This window comes from Rhinopithecus roxellana, chromosome 9 (assembly GCF_007565055.1).
Source record: "Rhinopithecus roxellana isolate Shanxi Qingling chromosome 9, ASM756505v1, whole genome shotgun sequence".
Taxonomy (NCBI): domain Eukaryota; kingdom Metazoa; phylum Chordata; class Mammalia; order Primates; family Cercopithecidae; genus Rhinopithecus; species Rhinopithecus roxellana.
Genome location: NC_044557.1, coordinates 73,658,629 through 73,682,017, shown reverse-complemented (window position 1 = coordinate 73,682,017; position 23,389 = coordinate 73,658,629). Strand labels below are relative to the sequence as shown.

The 23,389-nt window shown below is 35.1% G+C and overlaps 1 protein-coding gene across 1 annotated transcript in view; it reads right to left on the bottom strand.

The window, feature by feature from the left end:
* PKHD1L1 (PKHD1 like 1) overlaps window positions 1–23,389 on the bottom strand; it is a 167,869-nt gene that overhangs the window by 44,157 nt on the left and 100,323 nt on the right. The window contains 11 exon segments of the mRNA XM_010363096.2: window positions 502–620; window positions 2,072–2,201; window positions 3,500–3,648; window positions 4,014–4,102; window positions 6,268–6,439; window positions 6,999–7,158; window positions 8,407–8,558; window positions 14,735–14,926; window positions 16,528–17,557; window positions 19,902–20,038; window positions 22,307–22,548. Coding sequence (XP_010361398.2) covers window positions 502–620; window positions 2,072–2,201; window positions 3,500–3,648; window positions 4,014–4,102; window positions 6,268–6,439; window positions 6,999–7,158; window positions 8,407–8,558; window positions 14,735–14,926; window positions 16,528–17,557; window positions 19,902–20,038; window positions 22,307–22,548 — 2,572 coding nt within the window.

Here is a 23,389-nt window from a genome sequence, read left to right as displayed (position 1 = left end):
CTAATATACATTACTATAAAATATGACTAATATGACTAAAATTAAAATTAAAATTTTATCCAAAAATATTCATATTTTTTGTATGACTTATATATTAATATAAAATATGACTAATTTATATGCATTTTTATGACTTATACATTATATATTAGCTTGTATATACATAATATATATTAGTCATATATGACTAATCTACAGTCATATATATGTCATAAAATGTATATACATAATATATAGTCATAAAATACATATAAATACAATATACATACATATGTATATATGCACACAAACATAATGTTCTCTATTTATTTTAAAGGACCATTGAAGCCACAATTTTTAAATGCCTCCTATCAGGTCAATTTTTGCAAGCTTATTGCAAAATACCCATTTTTCATCTGGCTAATCAAATGAGAAAATTAATGCCCATGAGAGTAGAATAGACATTTTTTCAGCTGACCCACTATATATATTCGTGTTCCATTACATAATTATTTTCTCTACCTGCCAATCCACAGCATCCATCAGAGACAGGACTTTGGAACCTGCATCTGCAGTTTCTGAGAGCTTAGTTTTATATATTGAACGTGGAATTCCATGAAGATCTAGCTCACCAAAAACCCCTAAAGAAGAAAAGCACACTCCTATTTATTCACCACACAGTACTGAGTTAGGTGCTAGTATAAAATGAAAATGTTCATTGATATATTTTATTATGTGATTAAACATTTTAGAATGAAAGGAATGAATTGGTGCTCTCTGCTTGGAACCATGTAACAAGACTTTGACCCTTTAACCCACTTCTGGAAATCTGGCTCATAGACATTAAAGCCAGTATACAAGAGTACATGAATGAAGATGCTTACCACAGTAATATTTAAAAACATGAGGAGACTGGAATTAATCCAAATATACATCAAAAGGAAAAGGATGGAATAAAGTTTAATATACTAATACGGTAGAATAATAGGCTATAAAAATGAGTTTTATCTGTACATTTTGATCAGGAAAGATTTTCATAATATGTTCACTAAGAAAAGAAAATTGCATAATAATATACTTAGTTTGACCATGTTTTATGAAAGGAACAATACTGTCACCACAAATCAGTATATGTAATATGAATATAGGCATAGATTAAAACAGGAAGACACACAAAAAATTTTAACTAATGCTAGTGTCCTTAAAAGATAATTAGAAAGATGTATATTCTTTACAGATATGTTTTCTTGATATTGTTCGTTTAACGTGTTACTTTTGAAATAAAAAACGTAATTTTTTTTTAAGATTGAATTTGTCTGCTTCAGGATATTTGTGAATGGTGAGCTAATTCAATCTCAAGCAATTTTTAACCCCTTATTTACTTGGTGTCAGTTTTAGAAATTGTACAGTAAAACAATGGTAGCACATGCTTATATGTGTCTCCTAAATAAATATGCAGTACCATTCATATAAACAGTTCTTAATTGTGACCAGGTTAAACTCTTTCAAGCCATTTGCTTTCTGAGCTCAAATAAGAATATCCACAGTACACCAATGCAACTGGGAAATTAAATCTCAGCAATAGCTGTGATTGAGTAATTGATTGCAGAGTCAACTGATCCACAGATTATTTATTAATGCTATAAATGCAATAATGTGTAGGAAAGTTACCTTTTAAGGAAAGGTACCAAAATGTGAAACATAGTATTGCTTACATAAAGAAAACTGTATGAAGAAAACCAGATTGGAAAAATAATATACACACAAAGAGATTTGTTAATATTAGTTTTGTAATAAATTACATTTTGGTTTAAAATATGCACATTTATATCTGTTTCTACCTGGTGAAATGTGATGTGATTTAATTCTAAAAATCTCTGCCACTGCTATAACCCTTTGTAAATAAAAATAAATTTCTGTAAAAGCTTCTGGCACTTTTATATCAGAAGTACTTACTATGATAATTGTACGGTAAAACAATGGTAGCACATAAAGTATTTACCATTGTGAACTGATAGGTACTTTAGTGTCATATATTTTAAAGTAGATTCTGAAAACAGATGTGACACTTTTGGTATCTGTAGACACACACCTAAGACCTTTGCCCCTTGATTTGGTCCTTCTGGAAGAGCCCAGTCTGGGGTAGTATGATTTCCTCTAAGAACAATCTTTAAGTCTCCTTTAAAAGGGTTATCTTCCCAGCCACCGATTAATCTACCTCCCTGAAATGAAGCAGAAAATTGTTAATACTTAAAAATTGACCAGGAAAACATAATCCACCCATAAAAAAGGAATTAAGAAGTCACTGGAAGTCTCCCCTAGGAAAAAGGAATGAGTTTTGTTATATAAAGAACAGCATTATAACTGGAAGTGACTTTAATTTCACTTTTGGATAGGCAGTTTAAATGATTTTTCAAAGGTCAAATTCAGTATCTACTTATGGACAGAAGCAGACCTAAAACTGAGATTTCATAAGACTTAAACTAGTGGTGTTTGAACAGACCATAATGTATTTGAACGTAATATCCCATATGTAAGATATACTCTTCACGCTTACACCCAAGCTATGCCATTTATGAGTGGTCATTGTTAATACCAATAGCTATCATTAAATGCTTGCTGTTTCCATCACGCATAATGTGTAAGGCTTCACATATATTATATCATTTAACCTTTCTTTACACCCAATTCATGAATTAGTATTATTATCCTTATTTCACAGGTGAGAAAACTAATGATGAAAGAGGTCGAATAACTTACCCATGGTTACCCAACTAAAAAACAATGAGGTAAAGATTCAGTTGTAACTTTAATTTACCTTAAAGCCATTCATCTAATCAAAATATGATGCACTTTCAAAATATTAATAACCAAGTTTCTGGACTTTATTCCTTCTCTCAAAGAAATAATAATAATTCTAACTACTTATTATTTTAATGATGCTTAATAGCTTTTTGGCTAAGCTATTCTTTTTCATAAACAATATTACAAGACTGACAGAACAATCGAGCTGATTAAGCTGGTACAGGTTCAAGGCCATCCGGGGTTTACAAGGAATGTGGGGATTGTTTCGAATAACTGTAACATTTTGATTTATTTTCTCTTGCTTTCATAATTCCACTTATGTCCCTTTGTTTTTTTTTTTAAATACTGTTTGTTTTCTTTAAAAAACAAAAGCCTTAAATTCTTTTAATATTTTCAGAACTCCTAGGACTCTTTGTTGGAACAAGCTGTTGGTTAAGCCTGACCTCATAATGACATAGATATTCTATACAGAATTGAAACTGGGCTAACTGCAAACTCAAGAATCCCATAATAACTACTCCTACGAAATGTTTAGTTCGTAATTTAAAGGAGAACAAAATATACTGGACTTACCTGAGACTCGCATTTAATGGGCTAGAGCCAGTTGTGCTTTTTATTCACACCAATTGAATATGCTTCCTTCTTATTATTTGAGTAAATATACCTTTTAGAATTAGATTAATAAAGATATAAACTATAAGGCCCTCACTCTTACCTGCAGTGATATGTAGGTAGCATTCAAAACAACTTCTCTGTAAGAAGATTCTGCAGCTCCTACATTGTATTTATCTTCCAGTTCTAGAACCCCCCAAATAATGAGTCTTTCCATTGATGGCATATCTATGTCAGCTACAATCCATGTTCCTATAAAACAATACTTTAAGAAATATAACATAGTCCATAAACTACAACCTATAGCAAAACATTGACAAGCTTATCAGTGAGTCCTGGTTTTGAGTAAGTTTATTAAATATCTTTTCGTATAATACCTGATTCCTATCTCTCCCAGAAATTCTACTCTTGTTAATTAATGGTCAGGTTTAAATCCACAGAAACCCCAGAAGGCTAGGTTTAGTATCCAGGATGCATTAATAGAGTCCACTTCTCCACACTTGCTCTTTCACCAAAGTGTGCTGATAAAAGTGGAAACCTAACTGTGACATCTACGCTGCCATACTGTTAATATTACATAAAACAAACATTTTATTCGTTTGTGTTTATGTATTTACCTTTAGGTATAATCACATTTGCCCCTGGGTGAGGTACAGTATAATTATTTTCTCGTGATGATTGCCAAAAAGAATCATTTGACCATAAACTGAAAAGAGAAGAGAAATAATTCTGTGAATTATGACTTGTTGTTATATACCCTACCTAATTTTATCTAAAATGTAAACCATTCCATTTCCCCATAAGATTTTACATGGTGGAGAAGAAAAAAGAAATGCATGCTTTGTCCTTTTAAAGACGTTTGACACATGGGCTATTTCATGGGGAGTGGGGGTAGAGGATATAGTTGGCTAGATTCTGTGAAAAAAGGTGTAGAAGAATGGTCTCTGAATTGACAAGGATGCACCAATGCCATTAAGCTCCTGGCCTGGGATGGGGGTGGCAGATCTGTTTCCAAAGTGAAGGCTAGATTAAATCGAAATAATTTTGTAAAGTGCATGGGAGGACAGCCAGCCTTCAGTTTTCATCACTATGCCTTCTAGAAAATACCTTTTAATGCAAATTTTTATGAAGGATATTATTAAAAAATTGGTGATATTTTCCCACTGGAAAACATTCACAATCATAGCCCTTCATTCTTATCCATACCATCACTCACTATCAATAATCATGTTATGCATTCCCCTTCTTCTTATTTCCCATTGTTAACGATCAACAAAGCCCACTTAAAGTAAGCATTAAGTTATATAGCTTGAGCCTTCTGTTTTAATCCTGAGGTAGCACTTCTGGGTCAAGATACTGTTTTGTTTTGTATGATTCATAGCTAGTTGAATAATACAAATTAATCAATCCAATTATAACTATTTCCAGTAAGGAAAATTCATACCGTGGGAAGAAAGAAAAACTATACCATGGCATATATACGTAGTTTATCGTAATTTACCTTTATCACATTCTGGCCTAGAGCAATCTAAATCTGTTATAGTAGTCATAATAAATGTTAATTAAATATTTAATAATTATATCTACCTTAGAATGCATAAGGGCCTTGATGATTCTCTCTCCATTCTTGGACATGCCACACCCTTGCTATGTCAGGACACCTGCACAAGTTGCTCCCTAGGTCTCTCCTACCCTTCACTCAGTGAGGTCTTCTTCACCCTTTGGGTTGCAGTTGGAATAACCCCTCCTTGAGGGTGCTAACCACCCCACCCAAAGGCTGTCCCTGCCATATTGCTCTCTGTCCAAGCCCCATATCCGTTCTTTTTATAACATTTATCCCAACTCACACTTACATACTTTATCTTCTGTTTACCTTTTTGTTTGTTCATTTGCTTGTTTTGTCATCTCTTTGGATTGAATATGAGTATAATGAGATCAGGATCACATCTATGTTGTTTATAATTGAATCAAAAATGCCTGGCACATAGTGGATACTCAATAATTTTTTTTAGTGGTTTAATGAATATATAAACAAATTCAATTTTTGTTCTTTTGTACAATAACCTTTACAGTATCTATTTATTTTGAAATGTAATTCATCTAATAATTATCATTGAGTTGTACCTGTTACATAGTAGTGGGCTATTCAGTGCCCACTAAATGTTAGCTTTTAGCATCATCATCATTTTTTATCAGTAGTATTGTCCATAAGGGATGCAAATATACATCAAATCAGGATGATGCCTTTCAGGGTCTTAAAGACTAATACTGAATGTACTAGTACCATCATGTCCAGTAAGTACTCTAAAACAAGGTAGAAAGTGATGCTCCACATGAGAAATAAAGGTAAAGAGCTACATAAGTTACAAAGATAGAAATATTGTTTTTAACTAGAAGAATTAAAATATATTTGAAAGAACATTAACTAAGTTCTATTATGAAATTTGACCACGATGGTTATTCTAGAGACAGCACCTGCTAAGAAAGCATTGGATTCTCAAGGAGACTTAGTTTCTGGTGCTGTACTGGATGTGCATCAGTGATCTGTTACTCAGGTAATGCACCTATGTTCACTGGGTGTCAGCTTTCTCATCTATATAATAAAGGAATTGGGCCAGGTCTAATAATCTAAATCTAACATTCTGCAACTGTGAGGTTACCAGTAACTTTCACACATAATTTTTGTAAGACTTTCTCATTTTCTTATGAAGGTTTTTGTAAGGCTCAAGCAAAGCAATGAGTGTGAAAGTACTTTGTAACCTACAAGACATTGTGCAGAAGTAAAGCATTATTATTTCACCCAGGAGTGACATGTGAAAAGGATTATGTTAAGAGATATTGGAGGGTATCAACTACAAAAGGCCTATATACTTATATGTGGCTGGTCGCTTCTTGGGAATTGGTTTTCTTGATGGGGGATGTACAGGAAAGCAATCCTGGAGAATACAACAGTAAGCTTGGAAATTAATAACAACGTCTTTCACATCAGGGTCCAGGTTCCCAGAAATGGGCTGACTCTGATGAAGGTCGTTTCTTCCTGACACTGAAAGTGAAGTAAAAAGTAAAAATGGGTGAAATGAACATAGTGACCAAAGTACTTGAATGTAAACAAAATTATGGTATTTTGGAAAATGTTCTTAAAGTAGTAACTTGAATTATAATTCATATGTATGGAAGAGATGTGGAGAAATTCTGACGATGTACATATTATAAAGACATACATAGTCAAATATTTTGATAAAAATGAATGCTTTAGAATTTAATTAAAATTTATTCTTACATATTTTAATTTTCCAAATAATTAAATAATAAAAATGGAAACAAAATATATACCAGCTTCCATTGTATTCATTCTAAGTCCATGAAATAAAACTGTCAATGTGTAAGCGTGCTGGTGCCACCTTCAACATAAAATGAAAGTTCTTAATTCGACTCAAATCCTTTTCAAGAATAATTATTTTCTCCAGTTTTTCCATTCAGCAAACATTTATTGAATCCTGTATATATTAAGCACTGTACAACACATTTGTTTATTAAGCAATTTTTCTCATCCTTTAGACAAAGCATCAGATAAAATATCTCTTCTGCCTAATGACACATACCCAAGTAATATAGAGTACTAGTGTTTGCTTCAAGGTGCCAGTCTCCATTCTTGCTAGTATTCCAATTCAATGGATTTGAGGAACCATTCCTCATATCAATAATATTAAACATATCAGGATTTTGAGTGAAGTTATGTGATATAATTACATAGTCTTCTTCCTATAAAAGTTTGTAGAAAAATGTGGCTTGTATGTTAATATTCTTCATATAACACATTAATTTTAATGACATATAGTTAGCCCCTATATTAAGATTTAAAAGTTTTGGCTTTAGTTTGTTTTTTGTCTTGAATTTCTATTTTGTTTATTAACATTTTACATGTCTATGACAATAATGCTAGTTCTGTCACTAAGGCAACAAAAGGATCTCTCTCTCTCTCTCCTGTGTGTGTGTGTATATATACACACATATACATTAAGTATACACATGTATAGTGTATATATATGCATACACACATATATATGTGATATGTGTGTATGTATGCATACATTTAGAAAATATTTTATTTAAAAAATTGACAGATAAAATTGTAGACAATATTTTATTTCTATAATGTTTAAAAATATTTTTTAAAAAGCTGCACAAATGTGTAGTATAAGTGGAAGAACATGTATAAGATGGAAAACATCCAATTCAGGATACTGGCTACCATTAGAGGTGGAGAATGGGAAATGAGATGAGAGTAAAAAATACAGAGGGCTTCCACTTTATCTACCATTTTTTAATATATAAATTAGAAAGTAAATATTCACAGAATGTTAGATTTAGATAGAGTTAGGTAGTGGCTTTTTTTTTTTTTTTTTTTTTTTTTTGAGATGGAGTCTCCCTCTATTGCCCAGGCTGGAGTACAGTGGGGTGATCTTGGTTTACTGAAACCTCTGCCTCCTGGGTTCAAGCAGTTCTCCTGCCCCAGTCTCCCCAAGTAGCTGGGACTACAGGTGCCCACCACCACACCTGGCTATTTTTTTTTTTTTTTTTTTTTTTTTGTATTTTTAATAGAGACAAGGTTTCACCATGTTGGTCAGGCTGGTCTCGAACTCTTGACCTCAGGTATGGTTGATCTATTTCATGACATAAAAAATAAAGTTCTTAACTGCTGATCCCTGAGATATCATAAACACTCAGTAAAGGTAGGTTATTATCATGCTAATAATGACAGGGGAATAAGCTTAGTACTACAGCAATGTGGCAGAAAGATTGCTTACTTCTGATTCTCAAATGAATTTTTTTTTTTTTTTGGCTTACTTCTTAGATTCAGAATGGTTCGTGAAGAATGTGCAGGATTTCAACAGGTCAATTTGTGATAAAAGGTCCCTCTGGCCTGACAATGTGTGTGAGTAATTATGAGGATGTAGGCTGTGTTTGGGTAATATGCAATTATAATCATTAGAAGATAAATATTTTTACCTTAAATCCATAGAATGTTGATGTATATGAAATGTTGGTTATGTGATCCACACCTTTAAAATACCAGTTAATGTGTTTTGCATTTGGAATCAGAGCCATCCATCCAGACATATGAGTCAGTCGTTTCTTCTGAAATGGAATAATGCTTGTGCCTATAGGAGAACATAGAACAAGCAAATAATAGTAATCTCTACCTCTAATAAACTCCTCCTTTTATAAACAAGTGCAAATGTTGGTTTAGTTTAGTTGGTTTAGCAAATATTGGTTTAGTCTATGAAAGTCTTTAAAAAGATTAATATGGCATTTCATTACTTATATTCTAAATGTCTTCATTTAACTGAAGAACTGAAATGATTAATATTACATTCAACTGGAAAGTAAAATGCTTTCAAACTTAGAATTTTGAATTGAGATGGAGCCTCTATTCCTTAGGGAGAGATACACTTGAAACATTGTGAAATTACAACTGCTAAAATGAAAGTGCCTAAATATATTAATATAATTATTTAAAGATCATTGATCTAAACATAATTTCATTTTTATTCCTTAAGAACTTATTCAGAATCCTTGATGTAGAATATATAAAAACATAAGCTCTGATTCTTTATTAGTTTCCTATATCTGTTGAGCTCATTAAAATCTGTACAACACATATTAATTTTTAGTAGTAAATAGTTTTGTTTGAGTTTAATGGAGTTTTGATTTAGAGTTCTTAAAGAACAAGGCTACAACTAGACTTATAACTTAACATTGATGAAGATATATACATTTTAGGAATGAGAACTTTGAACCTGAACTACCTGTTATGGGAAAAACTGTATAATTTAGTAATGCTTTAGTCACAAGAGAGTGCCTGATAACTTTAATAGAAGATTTGAAAAGTTCTCTTACAATATAAAGGAAAGTTCTTTCATTAATTGCCCCTATTTTTCTCCCCCTTCCTTTACTTTTCATCTCAGGTTGGATTGTATATTAAATTAACAACCTCTTATTTTAAAAATTTAGGAGGAAGAAGCTAGAAGCAAGATTATAAAATAATCTGTCATTCATTTACTTTTCAAAGTAAAGCCAAACAAAATTCCAATGTTGTGAGAGAACAAATTCATGAATTTCTATGCTTTATGAGTTAGTATTAGTTTTAAAAGATTCACGAGCAGAGGAACCAAAGACTTTCACTAACAAAAAATCCTGAAAAGTATGAAAAGAACTATGACTATAGTTGGATTAGTCATAATTATTGGATTATTGTTCAGCAAATATCCACTCCTCTCTTCTCCTTGAGGGCAAAGTAGACTTCCCTGCTTTGTTGATCTTGGCCAATGGGACATTAGTGGAACCGACACTAGCAAATGCTTGAAAAGTGCTTGCTCAGTGAGACTTGACTTCTTGAGCCTCTATCTTCACAAAGAGAAAAGCCTCCCCCAGGTAAACTGCTCTCCCTTTGCCTGACACCTGGAACGAGTACATGTGGAGTTACCTGAGCTCAGCTCTTGGCGAGAAGCAAAGTCTCATACTGAAGCAGAGCCTCCCAGCAGAGCCCAGCCTAGATCAATCAACCTAGCCTCTGGACACCTAAGAATAAACGATTGTAGGCTTAAGCTATTGAGTTTTGAGAAAGTCTGTTGTGAATGGTTAACATAGAAGAGCTGATTAAAATCATCCAAAAACTCTAGAATTTGCTCTTGGATTTGCAGAACTAAATTCCACTGATGTTTTCTTTCTTTTTTTTTTTTCTTGAGATGGAGTCTTGATCTGTCACCCAGGCTAGAGTCCAGTGGTATGATCTCGGCTCACTGCAACCTCCACCTCCTGGATTCAAGCAATTCTCCTGCCTCAGTCTCCCGAGTAGCTGGGATTATAGGCATGCGCCACCACACCTGGCTAATTTTTCTGGTATTTTTAGTAGAGACAGGGTTTCACCATGTTGGCCAGGCTAGTTTCAAACTCCTAACCTCAAGTAATCTGCCCACCTTGGCCTCCCAAAGTGCTAGTATTACAGGCATGAGCCACCGCACCCAGCCTCCAGTGAAGTTTTCTGATGCTTGGTATTGCATTTTAACCTGACATTTCTTAATAATTCAGTTTTTAAGTGAAACAAATTTCCATTTTTGTAAGTTGCGTTTTTCCTAATTTTTTAAGCTGCACTCGTTTCAAGTATGTCTGTTTTAAGTGTCTTGGACTGAAATATAAACTCTTTGAAGTTGATATTTTCTAAAAATAGGCTCATTAAGAGTTAGCGTCTCAAGTTAATTTGCCATCTGGTATAACTTCATACATATATTTACATGAAGATACACCATAATGCATGAGATGCTTTGATAAAGATATATAAGGACATATATAAAGTTATAGCAACCCCTTACTTCCCACTAACCTAGTATACTTTTAAACTTTTGTTTCACTTAGCATACGTATACAATCAGGACAAGTTATCTTTTTCTGTTTTTAAATTTTAGAAGTAAATAATTTTATTTGACTTTAATGGAGACCAAAGTAGCCAAGTGTACTTTACTATACAGTTGATTTTTTTTTTTCACATACAGAAGTAAAATGCCTGGCATAGTGTTTTCTCTTATTTGCAATCTGGTCTGAGTATTGCAACTAATTCCATTTAATTCAACACTTGCTGAGTAGTTACTATTTGCAATGTTCTGTGTTGAGCCTTGTGGTGTCAGAAAGATAAGTTTGTAGATCTTGACTTCTAGGTAGTCACCATTTAGTAACTAAATAAAAAATCTTAATTCTTGAAGGGAATAGACCAAAGGGTGCAGAGAAACTTGACAAGAAAGCTATAATCTTATAAATTCAGAAATAACCAGATTTCCTGAATCAAAAAACCAGAATATGAACAAATAAGCAAACAAAAGCTCCTTTCTAAAATCCTCACCACCACTAAAAATGACCATAAAAAGAAAGCTTAGAGATTTGAAAGCTTAGATATTTGAATGTTAGTGCTTAAAAATTAATAAAGGAATATATACTTTATTATGTTGTATATTTAAAATAATTTACTTAGGAAGTTTGCACATCTCTGCGTTTCTGTAAAAGTGTATCTTAAATCATGTTTTAATAAAATGCTAATGTTCAGTTTACTCACAGGTATGCCATAAAGTATGTAAAAGGATGATTAAATAAGAAACTACTCTATGATACAGCAATGGGAAATACTAAAACATCAGTTCATTAGATAAAATAACTTCATTTGCTCTTGATGTTTTGGTTACCTTTTATTTCAGCTTTATTTGGAAGAAACATTCATAGATATTTTGTTTAAAATATTTTATTGTACCACAGACTTTAAAAGTTTAAGTAACATCATTCCATTCTGGACATCTATTTATCAGAAGAAAAGCAATGGTTTCTGGGTTTATATTATTAAGGCACTGTGACAGTGGGTATAGCTATTACTCAGATAGCAGGTACATGATCCTTTTAATTCACAGGGGGAAAAAACTAGAAAAAAGTTTTAAAATTAAATGTAATAATTTATATCATCATAATGAATGATGGAAGTGGCGCTGCACACTTATGTTTTCTCCTGTAGATTCACTTTTCACCCTTTTCTAACCTGCTCCTTTGCCTTCTGGCTTCTAGTTGGGTTTGGACAGTAGGAAACACAGCAAAAAGAAGAGAGGGAAGGAGAAAGGTGAAAGAGAGGTATTTATTGCCTTGACTCTTACCCTTAGGGAATGTAGGGGGATCTTGGTGGGCTCTTGTATCTCTCAACCAAGGGGCACAGCTTCTTTCAGGCAGCCTTCTTCATACAGCTCTGTTTCTGGGTCCATGTAACTGCTCCTTCCCTTCATCTTTTCAGGGCCAGCAATGGCAATAGCATTTTCCCCTTACTAGCCCTTTGAAGAGTTCTATTGTAGCTGTTCTCTCAATGCCAGAAGTGCTGGTAGGGGATGCTGCCATGGGATTGTGTTTTTTGATCCCAGTAGGAATAACAGAATCTAAAAGTGGCAGGAGTCAGTGCTTAACCATTAGATATAAAGGTGGATTTAATTAGCACCATAGTCACTGGGCAGAGGATTGATCAGAGTGTTCTGACCTGCAGGAATCTGTGATAATTGATTGATTGATCTTGAGATTCCAAAGATTAAATAGAGAGTAGCACATTAAGGTGATATTTGGTATGCATATAGGAAGAAAACTAATAGAGGTCATAGATGGCAGAAGTCTAACTCAAATTACCTAGGTAGAAATTCACTGCTTCTGACCTATTTTCTAGATCCAAGCCAATTCACAGACCAAAAGCCTCACCACTGAGTGAAAGATATCTGTGACCAATTATACTAAGGAAAGAAAAATAACCAGACCTTCCATATTACTAGATCCTAGCTCTAAACTGATGCTAATAATCCTCGAAGTCACCAATGCTAACATGCTAACATGGCCCACCAGCCAGAGTAGGGGCTTATCAAGGGCAAGTGATGGATGAGTCTTCACTTAGTCTCACAGTGAGTCCAGTAGGGTCATGGGTATATGTTATGGTTATTTCTCCAGTTCCACAATGTACAGTGGAAACAGATATATAAAATCTGGTTTGAGTATTTGCAATCTGGTCTGAGTATTGCAACTAATTCCATTTAATGCAACACTTGCCGAGTACTTAGTATTTACAGTGTTCTGTGATGAGTCTTGTGGTGTCAGAAAGATAAGTTTGTAGATCTTACCCTCTAGGTATTCAGTTTAGTAACTAAATAAAAAATCTTAATTCTTAAAGGGCACAGAGAGACTTGACAAGAAAGCTATTATGTCATAAATTCAGAAATACCCACCTTCCTGAATCATATATAAAATCTAAAAGACTGGATTCATTTGAAATGAGGACAGAAGTTGAAATTCTTCTAAGAAATGTCTTAATAAGAGAAGCTGACAACATGGAGTGTAATAACGAAATTCTAGCATGTCCTGATGGGTTTGACATAAGTAATTTTAGCAGCTATCATGTGGCTGGTATAATTATGCTAAACATTTTCAAATCTTAATTGGTTTATATTGAGATACATGGTTTAAAATTTTTAAATGGCAAGTCTCTACTTTGTAAATATCATTAAATGGGAAAAATCAACAATATTGATAGCATTTTAAAGTAACATGAAAGTATTTGCAATATTGATGGGAAATGGTAAATATTGACACTATAAGAGAAAAATAAGTGCACTTGGATTCTGTTATCAAACTCTTTTTCTATACTTATGATTCCTTATTATGTGTTTACACCTTGATGATTACAGTTTTCCATATTGCTGTCAAGAAATTGCATCATTTAGATTTACCCAGAAAATGCAAAAAAAAATTTGACGATGATATTAAGATTTTGTTCAGCAAATCTTTGATTCATCAATGCTTTTTCCATTTTTCAGAATCTACAGTCCCTCAGAACAGTGTATATTGTGAGAGTGGATTAATTATAAATAGATATTTTAACTAATAATTTCTAGAGAGATGATGGATGGAATGATAAAGAGATAGAGATATAGATCTGAGCCAGTCAGGGTGGGTTAGGTCAGGTAGAGTGACACTAGACACAGTTAGTAACTGGAAGAATTCCCAAACTGGTTCCCCAACTAATGGAGCAGGGTCAAATATAGTAGTAGGAACTATGTGGATACTCTATACTCTAGGGGTGGCAAAGATGGTAGGAACCACCCCCTTAATTAAATAGAAGCAAGTTTAAATCCTCGAGTTGCTGGTGGGGTGGGGGTAGTGGGGAAATGCAGAGATTAGTGCCATGATTGAAGAATTAAGAAATGTGAGAGTCAGGATTTTCACCACATCCCTATTTAGTTAGCTTGCTTGTTTGGCTGGTGCAAATGCCAGATGGATTATGAACAATGACAGTAAATTAATGCAACATAGTCAGGTAATGATGTCAAGCATATCTGGTGTTACAGGTACTGTACCTTTACTGGAACAAATCAGTAAATCCACAATCCCTGGCACCTGGTAGGCAGCTATTAACCTAGAAAATGCTCCCCCATCCCATCTCAATCAGCAAGGACAATCAAAAACATCTGTCTTGAGTGGCAGAAACACTGCTACATTTTTACTTGCTCCAAGGGCTATGCCAACATTCCTTCTCTCTATCATAATATTGTCTGGAGGTTTCTTGATAAGCAGAATACTGTGCTAGCCTCTGCATTTATAAAATGCTTCTCAAACACCTACTTTGAGAGTATTATTTGTTTCCTGCTTGGACTCTAATATAAATAGTATACTTTCTGCAGTGTTTGAACAACCAAGTAACAATGCAAGAAGATGATGACAAAAGTTTAGGAAGATATATTTAAATTAGTTGTTTAAACTAATATATTACACTTACCGAAAGAGTCTGAAAGAACCACATCCTTTTCAAGCAGAGATACTGGAGAAGGCTGGTTGAACGCTAAACGGTGAAAGCTGACTGAAGCATCACAGACTGATCCAGGGAACCCAATGCTCCACTCAGCTTCCTGAGTACAATGAGAAGGGTCTAGCAATGAGCTGTGTGGAATGACGGTATGTCCTTTGTGCCCTGGGAAACAAACAAACAAAATGTTTTTTATTTCACATTAAGAAACATAAAAAAGGTCTACAATATACAGAATTGTGACCCATAGTACCACTAATACAATCTAAAGGTCTGGGTAATTTTTTGTTTGTTTGTTTGGATGGAGCAAGAGGATCTCATACAGAAGCATTGCAGTGCCTCTTTGGTTAGGAGTGTTATTGTGGATTTAGCTGAAACACAGGGTGTGAAGCACCCATGAGAGTTAAAGTTGGAAAGGGGAATTGGGATGAGTAGCCTATTCAAGGACACGGAGGATTGAAATCCAGGTGTTTAAAGCCTTTACTCGAAACTGGTAGACTACCAATAAATGTTCAAAACCTAAACTGAATTAAGTAAATCAATAAACATTACACAAAGCTTTATATACTAAAGGCATCCAAACATTCTCCTTCTTTAAAGTCACAATTAACGACTGTGGATGAAAACTTAAGTTTTGCATTTGAATTTTGAGATGAATCTTCTTTCATCCTTCAGAGTCTTTCAAAAGTAAATCATTACTATCTATAGGTTTACCTGTCGATTGACTCAGAGTATGAGGCACATAGCCTTGCTGTCTTATTTAGACAGATTTTTATCATTTACAATTTGTAAAAATGCTAAATTCTAGAAATCATGAATATTTATGAAATATTAAAAATGTGACCTACTCTGAACTTGAAATGCTGAAAAAAATTTAACCTACAATGTATGTGGAATTTTGTTCTCTTTTGGTATTCTTTGAATAAATTAAAAATTTAGGATTTAGATTGGAAGAAAAGGGTTCACAGCAGGTTTGTGACTTGTTTCTTCTCTTAAAAGTATTTTCACTCCGGGCGCGGTGGCTCAAGCCTGTAATCCCAGCACTTTGGGAGGCCGAGACGGGCGGATCACGAGGTCAGGAGATCGAGACCATCCTGGCTAACACGGTGAAACCCTGTCTCTACTAAAAAATACAAAAAAATTAGCCGGGCGAGGTGGCGGGCGCCTGTTAGTCCCAGCTACTTGGGAGGCTGAGGCAGGAGAATGGCGTGAACCGGGAGGCGGAGTTTGCAGTGAGCTGAGATCTGGCCACTGCACTCCAGCCTGGGCGGCAGAGCGAGACTCCGTCTCAAAAAAAAAAAGTATTTTCACAAGGATAGATCCAGTCTGTCTACATTGCTTTTGTAAATAAGCCTGCAATTTATATGTTTCTGGAGCATGACTGGCTGGAGAATTAGTGTAGTGATGTAAGCAGTTTCTTTTCTGTGCAATTTAACTGAGTATAAAATGGAGGCATTCTAAAAGTGAAATGGTTTCCTTTTGTGATCAATATTTCCATGCATATTGCCCCAAATTTTCTGTTAATTTAAAATCAATGTGCCAATGCAGGAGAAAAAGGACATATTTGGAGGCTGCCTCTGACAGCTCGGTGCTCTTCCATTAAAGAATGTCTCATCTGTGCCTGGTGCTTGCCTCTGTCATTTAAATTATTAGTGAAGTTTGGTATTAGGTAAGATCTGTAATGCACCTAAGTCTGCTTTAACAATTTAACTCTGTGCTAACGTATTTCCAATGGATTTTTATCACGAATTAAAAAGTAACATTACCTGTAAGTGAGCCATCAACATCAATCAATACCATTTCATGTTCCCAGCGAAAGCCGGCCTTGTTTGGTGTGTGAAAATACTGGATGTCAACAAACTTTGCACTCCAACCCCCACATCTGTCATTACAAACTCCAGAGATGGATGTCACTCCCAAAGCTACACATTTGGGACGGTCAAAGTTCATAAAGTGCACAGAAGATATAGTCAAGCCTTCACTAAATGGGAGAACCAGGCCTTTTGTTGTGCAAAATGCAGACCCCATTCCCAGTTCATCAAGATGGCCAACTATTTTGGCATTTTTAATCACTGCTCCATTGGTTTCTCCCCACCCTCCAACATAAGGAGCCAGGATCCTCTTAGTCTCGATTCCAGCCTCATAGTTATTCACCATCACAAAGTTATGGAACTGAAGGGCACCTCCATTGACCCACTCAGCTCCTTTTTGACAATTCCAAGTAGTAAGTGAGTTAAATATTGCAGGCACAGGCACTGTAGACGTACAAGATCCCGTTTGCATGGGGAAATATTCCTCAAAGATCCACATTCCAAACCAACCTTGAGAATGGACGGTATTGTTAAAAAATTTGCCAAGGGGAACTCTTTTTTGACAAATGTTTCTGTCATAGGATGGCCCATCAGGGTGGTTGTTCATCCGGTACCAAAAGCCAAAGTGAGTGCCGCCAGCAACAGCATTGTGTTGTATGGTATTGTTTGGGTTGGTGACCCAAAATGCAGCCGGGGTCACATCATCATTCAGTAGACTGGTACTTTGCTGTACAAATACTGCCAAGTTATACTGGAGGATATTGCCATGTTCAATACCGTCTTCTATAAAAAATGCTCCTCCCTTAATATCATATATAATATTCCTCTCAACCAGAAGATGGTGTGTGTTATGGATAGTAACAGCTCTGTTATAGGCCTGGTGAATTGCACAGCCTCTTACGTAAGATTTAAACTGTAAATCTCCAAGCAGGTGCCAATGTATTGGATATCGCCCCAACCGGAAAGCCTGGCCAGCATGGAATACCTGTTAAGCCCAGAAATCACAGTTATTTAGTAATAGCTCAGATGTTGAGCTTGTATTTTCTTGTTTCAAAAAAAAATCTCAAATTTTATGTTATTATTAATACATTTATTTCTTCCAAAGTTTTCATGTTTATTATTTGAAAATGTCATTGAACCCCCAACCCACCATGTTTTTTACAATGTATAACAGACCACACTTACTACAAAATGAATGAAAGAACGTAAAAAGCCATCTTTAACTCTTCTGCTTTTTACCTTGGTATATTAGTAAACTTCTGTGTTTCAGAAAATAAAACATCTTGAAAGACTTCTTTTTCTCTTTTACTTTACTTTGCTTCTTATGTAATAATAAGAAACATTTCTTGAATGTTTTATGTGTGCCAGATGTTGTGCTCCTTTGCATGCATGATCCTAGTCTTTGCCATAATCCCCTAAAGTAGGCACTTACCGTTGACTTCATTTTACAGATTAATAAATGGAAGTTTAGAAAGGCTGAGTATCTTGTTTATGATTACGAAGTTCCATTTAAACCCAAGTTGGTCTAACTCTAGAGCTGGTGTTCTTAATCACCGGGCTGTGCATTCTTTCAAATGGTCTATGATTTAATAATTTAATACAGAGGATACCAGTGTGTCTGTGTGCGTGTGTACGTGCATGCATGCATATGAGCATGCACAGGTGTGTCATATAATCTCATGGGGTAACGAAATAAAACATTAGGTCCACTATTTTTGTTGTCCATCTAAAAGTAAAAATTAACCATTATTAATATTCGATATTCAGATCAACCTAGCAATCTTACTTAGTCCATATCTCAGATGTCACATGTAACATATCTCAGGAGGAGGGAAGTTTACAAAATGGAGGTGCTGACTATGTCACCATCAATGCAGTCGCGGTGTGCCCCGTTTAACGGATTTATGGATTTTATTATCCCTTCCTCCCTCCCTTCCTTCCTTCTACTGAATACATGATAAGAACTATGCCAAACCCTGATTATACAGCCTGGATATAAATAAGATACACAGGAGTTTCTAATGTCATAGCAATAATATGCATATTTAAGTATTTGTTTAATTTATAATCAACTGAGAATCTACTATATGCCATGCATTGTTCCAGGGAATCAGCAGAGAACCATAAAGACAACATCTGTAAAATAATAGAGCTTATGTTCTAGAGGAAGAGATTGAAAATAAATAAAAATAGATATCCTGTTAGGAGTTATGTATAAATAAAGTAAATAGGAATTTGGGAGGAATTTGGGTGGCAATTTTAAGTAAAAGTGGTGAGGAAAGTCCTCTCTGGAGTGATTACACTCGTCAAAAGATCTGACTGAAATAGAGGTATAAGCCATGCAAGTATTTGGTGGAGGAGGATTCCAAGCAGAATGAAAAGCAAGTACAGGCTGGGCGTGGTGGCTCATGCCTGTAATTCCAGCACTTTGGGAGGCTGAGGCAGGCAGATCACAAGGTCAGGAGATCGAGACCATTCTGGCCAACATGGTGAAACCCTGTCTCTACTAAAACTACAAAAATTAGCTGGGTGTGGTGGTACACACCTGTAGTCCCAGCTACTTAGGAGGCTGAGGCAGGAGAATCCCTTGAACCCGGGAGGTGGAGGTTGCAGTGAGCCAAGATCATGCCACTGCACTCCAGCCTGGCAACAGAGTGAGACTCCATCTCAAAAATAAATAAATAGATAAATAAATAATGAAAAGCAAGGATGAAGGACCTGAGATAGGAATGTGCTTGACATGATCACATAAGGAGTCCTCTATTACTAGCATGGCACAAGCAAGGCATAGGGTCGTAGAAGATAAATCAGAGGGCATCTCTGGGTCAGATCACATGGTTCCTATGGGATGGACTTAGACCTGTTGATTTACGTATACTATGAAGCCACTGAAGGATTTTGAAGAGGGGTGTAACAAGATATGATTTATGGTTTTAAAATTTTACTTTGACTGAAGTGTGGAGACTCCATTAGAGCAAGGTGGGAGCAGGAAGACCAGGTAGGAGAAAATCACAGCAGTCCAGGTGGGAGGAGATAGTGGCTCAGGCTCAGAGTCAGGTGGAGGTATGGAAAGAGACTGGATTCTGGATACAGCATTTTGTGGGTAGAGAAGACAGAATTGCTGATGAATTTGATTTAGGGTGTGAGAAAATTTGAGAAACAAAATTTTGGTATGATCAAATGGGTATATTAAAATTGTTTACTTATGTATCTGTCTCCCCTATCAATCAGATTCTAAGTAGCATTGACAAACAGCAGGAGCTCAATACATATTTCTCGTATGGATAACCTTGAGAAAACCACTGTGATTTAGTAATAATGCCTCTCACCTCTACATATTCTATTCTCCCAGTTACCATGTTAGCACCAGGTACAGGAGCATGAAACATAATACAGCCTCCAAATTGGTCACTTCCTATTTCTTCTCCAAACTTTCCTTGGAGACAGGTCTGTGTAGCAAATTCTCCTTTAAAACAGTTTTTAAAGCATCATTAAAAAACATGTCAGAATCCTCCTATATTGAGGATTTGAATCCTCAATTTGAATTTCTTATAAGTAATTGTATCATTTGATTCACTTATAATCTCAACCTCATCCTAGAACATAGTTATTCGTATTCACATCATTTCCTCTTTCAAATAGCAAGATAGGTAAGTACCTTGTCTTCTTCAACTTTGTATTCCCTAAAGTACTTACACAGTATTTTTCAGAGAAGATACTAAACAAATATTTGAATGATTAAGGGAATATTGATAATGGGATTCAGTTTTATTATTTCTGAAGCCTTCCCCAAGATTTGAGGATTAACATAATCAATGCAATTTTACATTTGTAGAACATGAGAATATGCATTATGTCACTTACTGTTACAACCATAGTAAATAGAACAGAAAGTGTTCTTAATTTAAACAGGATGAAACTGGGTTTCATGTACATTGTGAGACTTGATGTAGATGAACTGGAATGAGAACGTGGCTCACTTGACATCAAATCCCATGAGCTTTGTCTTATACTTCCTTTTGAAGAAAAGGCTATTATTCAAGCTGCATCAGTTATTATTCAACTACTTATAGTATCGTAATGATATCAATGATTACTTAAAATTTTTAAAAGAGAACTTGTAAGATGCATTATGCTTCCTGCTATAGATATGAGAGCTGTGATAAACATCATTAAAATTCACCAATATCCATTTCCCTTCTATTTCTGGGTATAAGGGGTTTGCACTAACTCACTCTCTTCAAGTTAGACATAGCCATGGAATCAGTTCTGACCAATGACCCTTGAGTATAAGAAACACCTATCACTTTGAGACCAAAGCAATTAGTTGCTAGTGCTTTACTCTTCAGCAATCTCGTCTCCTGCCTCAGAGATCGCAGAAGCCCATGCTGAGATAGATCCTTCATAAGCCTGGATCCCAAGGCAATTATAATGAGAAGAGCCCACCTGTTGACCCATATGGGACACATGTAGTATGAATGAGAAATATACTTTTTTTTTTCTTTTTTTTGAGATGGAATCTCTCTCTGTCGCCCAGGCTGGAGTGCAGTGGTGCGATCTCGGCTCACCGCAAGCTCCGCCTCCCGGGTTCACGCCATTCTCCTGCCTCAGCCTCCCCGAGTAGCTGGGACTACAGGCGCCCGCTGCCACACTCGGCTAATTTTTTGTATTTTTTAGTAGAGACGGGGTTTCACTGTGTTAGCCAGGATGGTCACGATCTCCTGACCTCGTGATCCGCCCACCTCGGCCTCCCAAAGTGCTGGGATTACAGGCGTGAGCCACCGTGCCCGGCTGAGAAATAGACTTTTATATTTTAAATCACTGACATTTTGGGCTTGTTGATAAATAGAGCATAACCTAGTCCAGTGGTTCTTAACTGAGGCCAATTTTGCCCCCAGGGAACATTTTTGCAAAGTCTGCAAATGCTTTTGGGTGTCACAGTTGTTAGAGGAGGCTACTAGAATTTAGTTGGTAGATGCCAAGTGTGCTGTTAAACATTCTGTGATGCACAGGACGGTGCCCCACAGCAAAGAATTATCTGGGCCAAAATACCAACAGTGCTGACTTTGAAAAACTCTGACTTAGCCTACCCCCACTGGCTCAGATCTATATATCTACATATTTCCGCCCCCCCCCCCATCATTCCATCTCTCCATTTGTCTGTCTATCCATCATCAGTCTAGGAATTAAAGTATCTTTCTACAGTAAATCTACTCTCACACTGTTCTGATAAACTGCAAATTCTGGAAATTTGAAAAAGTCCTAATGAATCAAAGATTTGCTAAACGGAATCTTTGTATCACTATCAAATATAGTTCTCCATATTTTCTGAGTAAATCTAAATAATGCAGTTTCTTGCTGGCAATATGTAAAACTAATCATCAAGGTCTAATCTAAACATAATAATGAATCATAAGTATAGGAAGAGAATTTATCAACAGAAACCAAGTGCACTTATTTCTCCCATTATAGTGTCAGCATTAACCACTTTTCTTCAATATATTCAAATATCTTCTATCTTCATGTTACAAATACTATCAGCATTTCCAAATTTCCACATTCAATTATATTTACAAGATATTTAAAGGTATCTTATAATAAGATTAATACCATTAAATTATATTTAATGATATTTACAATGAAATACATTGAAATAATGTATTTCAACATATACCAATTAAATTTTAAAAATATGTGGCATGATTATACCAACCACGAGAGCTGCTAAAATTACCTGTGTCAAATCCATCAGGACATGCTGGAATTTTGTTATTCCACTCAACATTATCAGATCCTCTTATTAAAATATTTCTTGTAAGAATTCCAACTTCTGCTCTTGCTTCAAACAGAGTTCCATCAGGGAGTGTGACCGTAATTCCTAAGTGTGTGTAATTTAGTGGATTACTTAGTGTTATGTTTATGCCATCAGCAGATACAGACGCAATGGTCCTTTTTTCATTCTCTCCTTGACTGTGTCTGTAAAAATTTTAACAAAACATTTTCAAAATTAATATTAATTGACATAACATATTGTTTTGGTATATTTGCTTTATTCATTTTAAATGCTTCTTTGAAAAAATAGGAAACTATTCTTATGTCATATAATATTCTGAACAGAAATTAGAATAAAATATTTTATTCTTGCTTTATTAACTAAGTTTTACAAATATTTTCAATTCAGTTAAATATTTTTCAAGTTCTACATTCGTTCCTAGAACTGGATTAGCTTTTTAAAAGTATTTGGAAAACTATTCATTTATAATTTGGAGGATCATACTCAGTGGTTCTCAATTGAGGATGATTTTATTCCTCCCAGGGGACATTTAGCAATGCCTGAAGACATTTTTAGTTATTACAATTGGGGGCTGTTACTGACATCTAGTAGGTAGAGGCAGGGGTGTTTCTAAGCATCCCATGATACACAGGATTTCCCCAACATAACAAAGGTGATCTGGTCCAAACTATCAGTCATGTACAAGTTAAGAACCTTTACAAAGGGGAGTCAGTGAAGGTTCCTGAACAGGGAAAAGAAATTATTGTGTTGAAGTTTAGGAGGTCTCATTTTTACCATTCCTCCAAATATACCCCAAATTCCAGTCACAGCAGAAAGAATTTGTCAATTCTATAATGTACACATTCATGCATTTAGTCATCCAACAAACATTTATTGAGGGTCTAACCTGCATTTTAGGCATGGAACTATGCACTGGGGATGTCAAGTAGAAAGTTTCCCTGATTTTAAGGAGATAAGTATGTCAGTGCTTGATTGTATAATATATTATCTACTAATGTGTGATTGCTGCTGTTAACAAAGGTA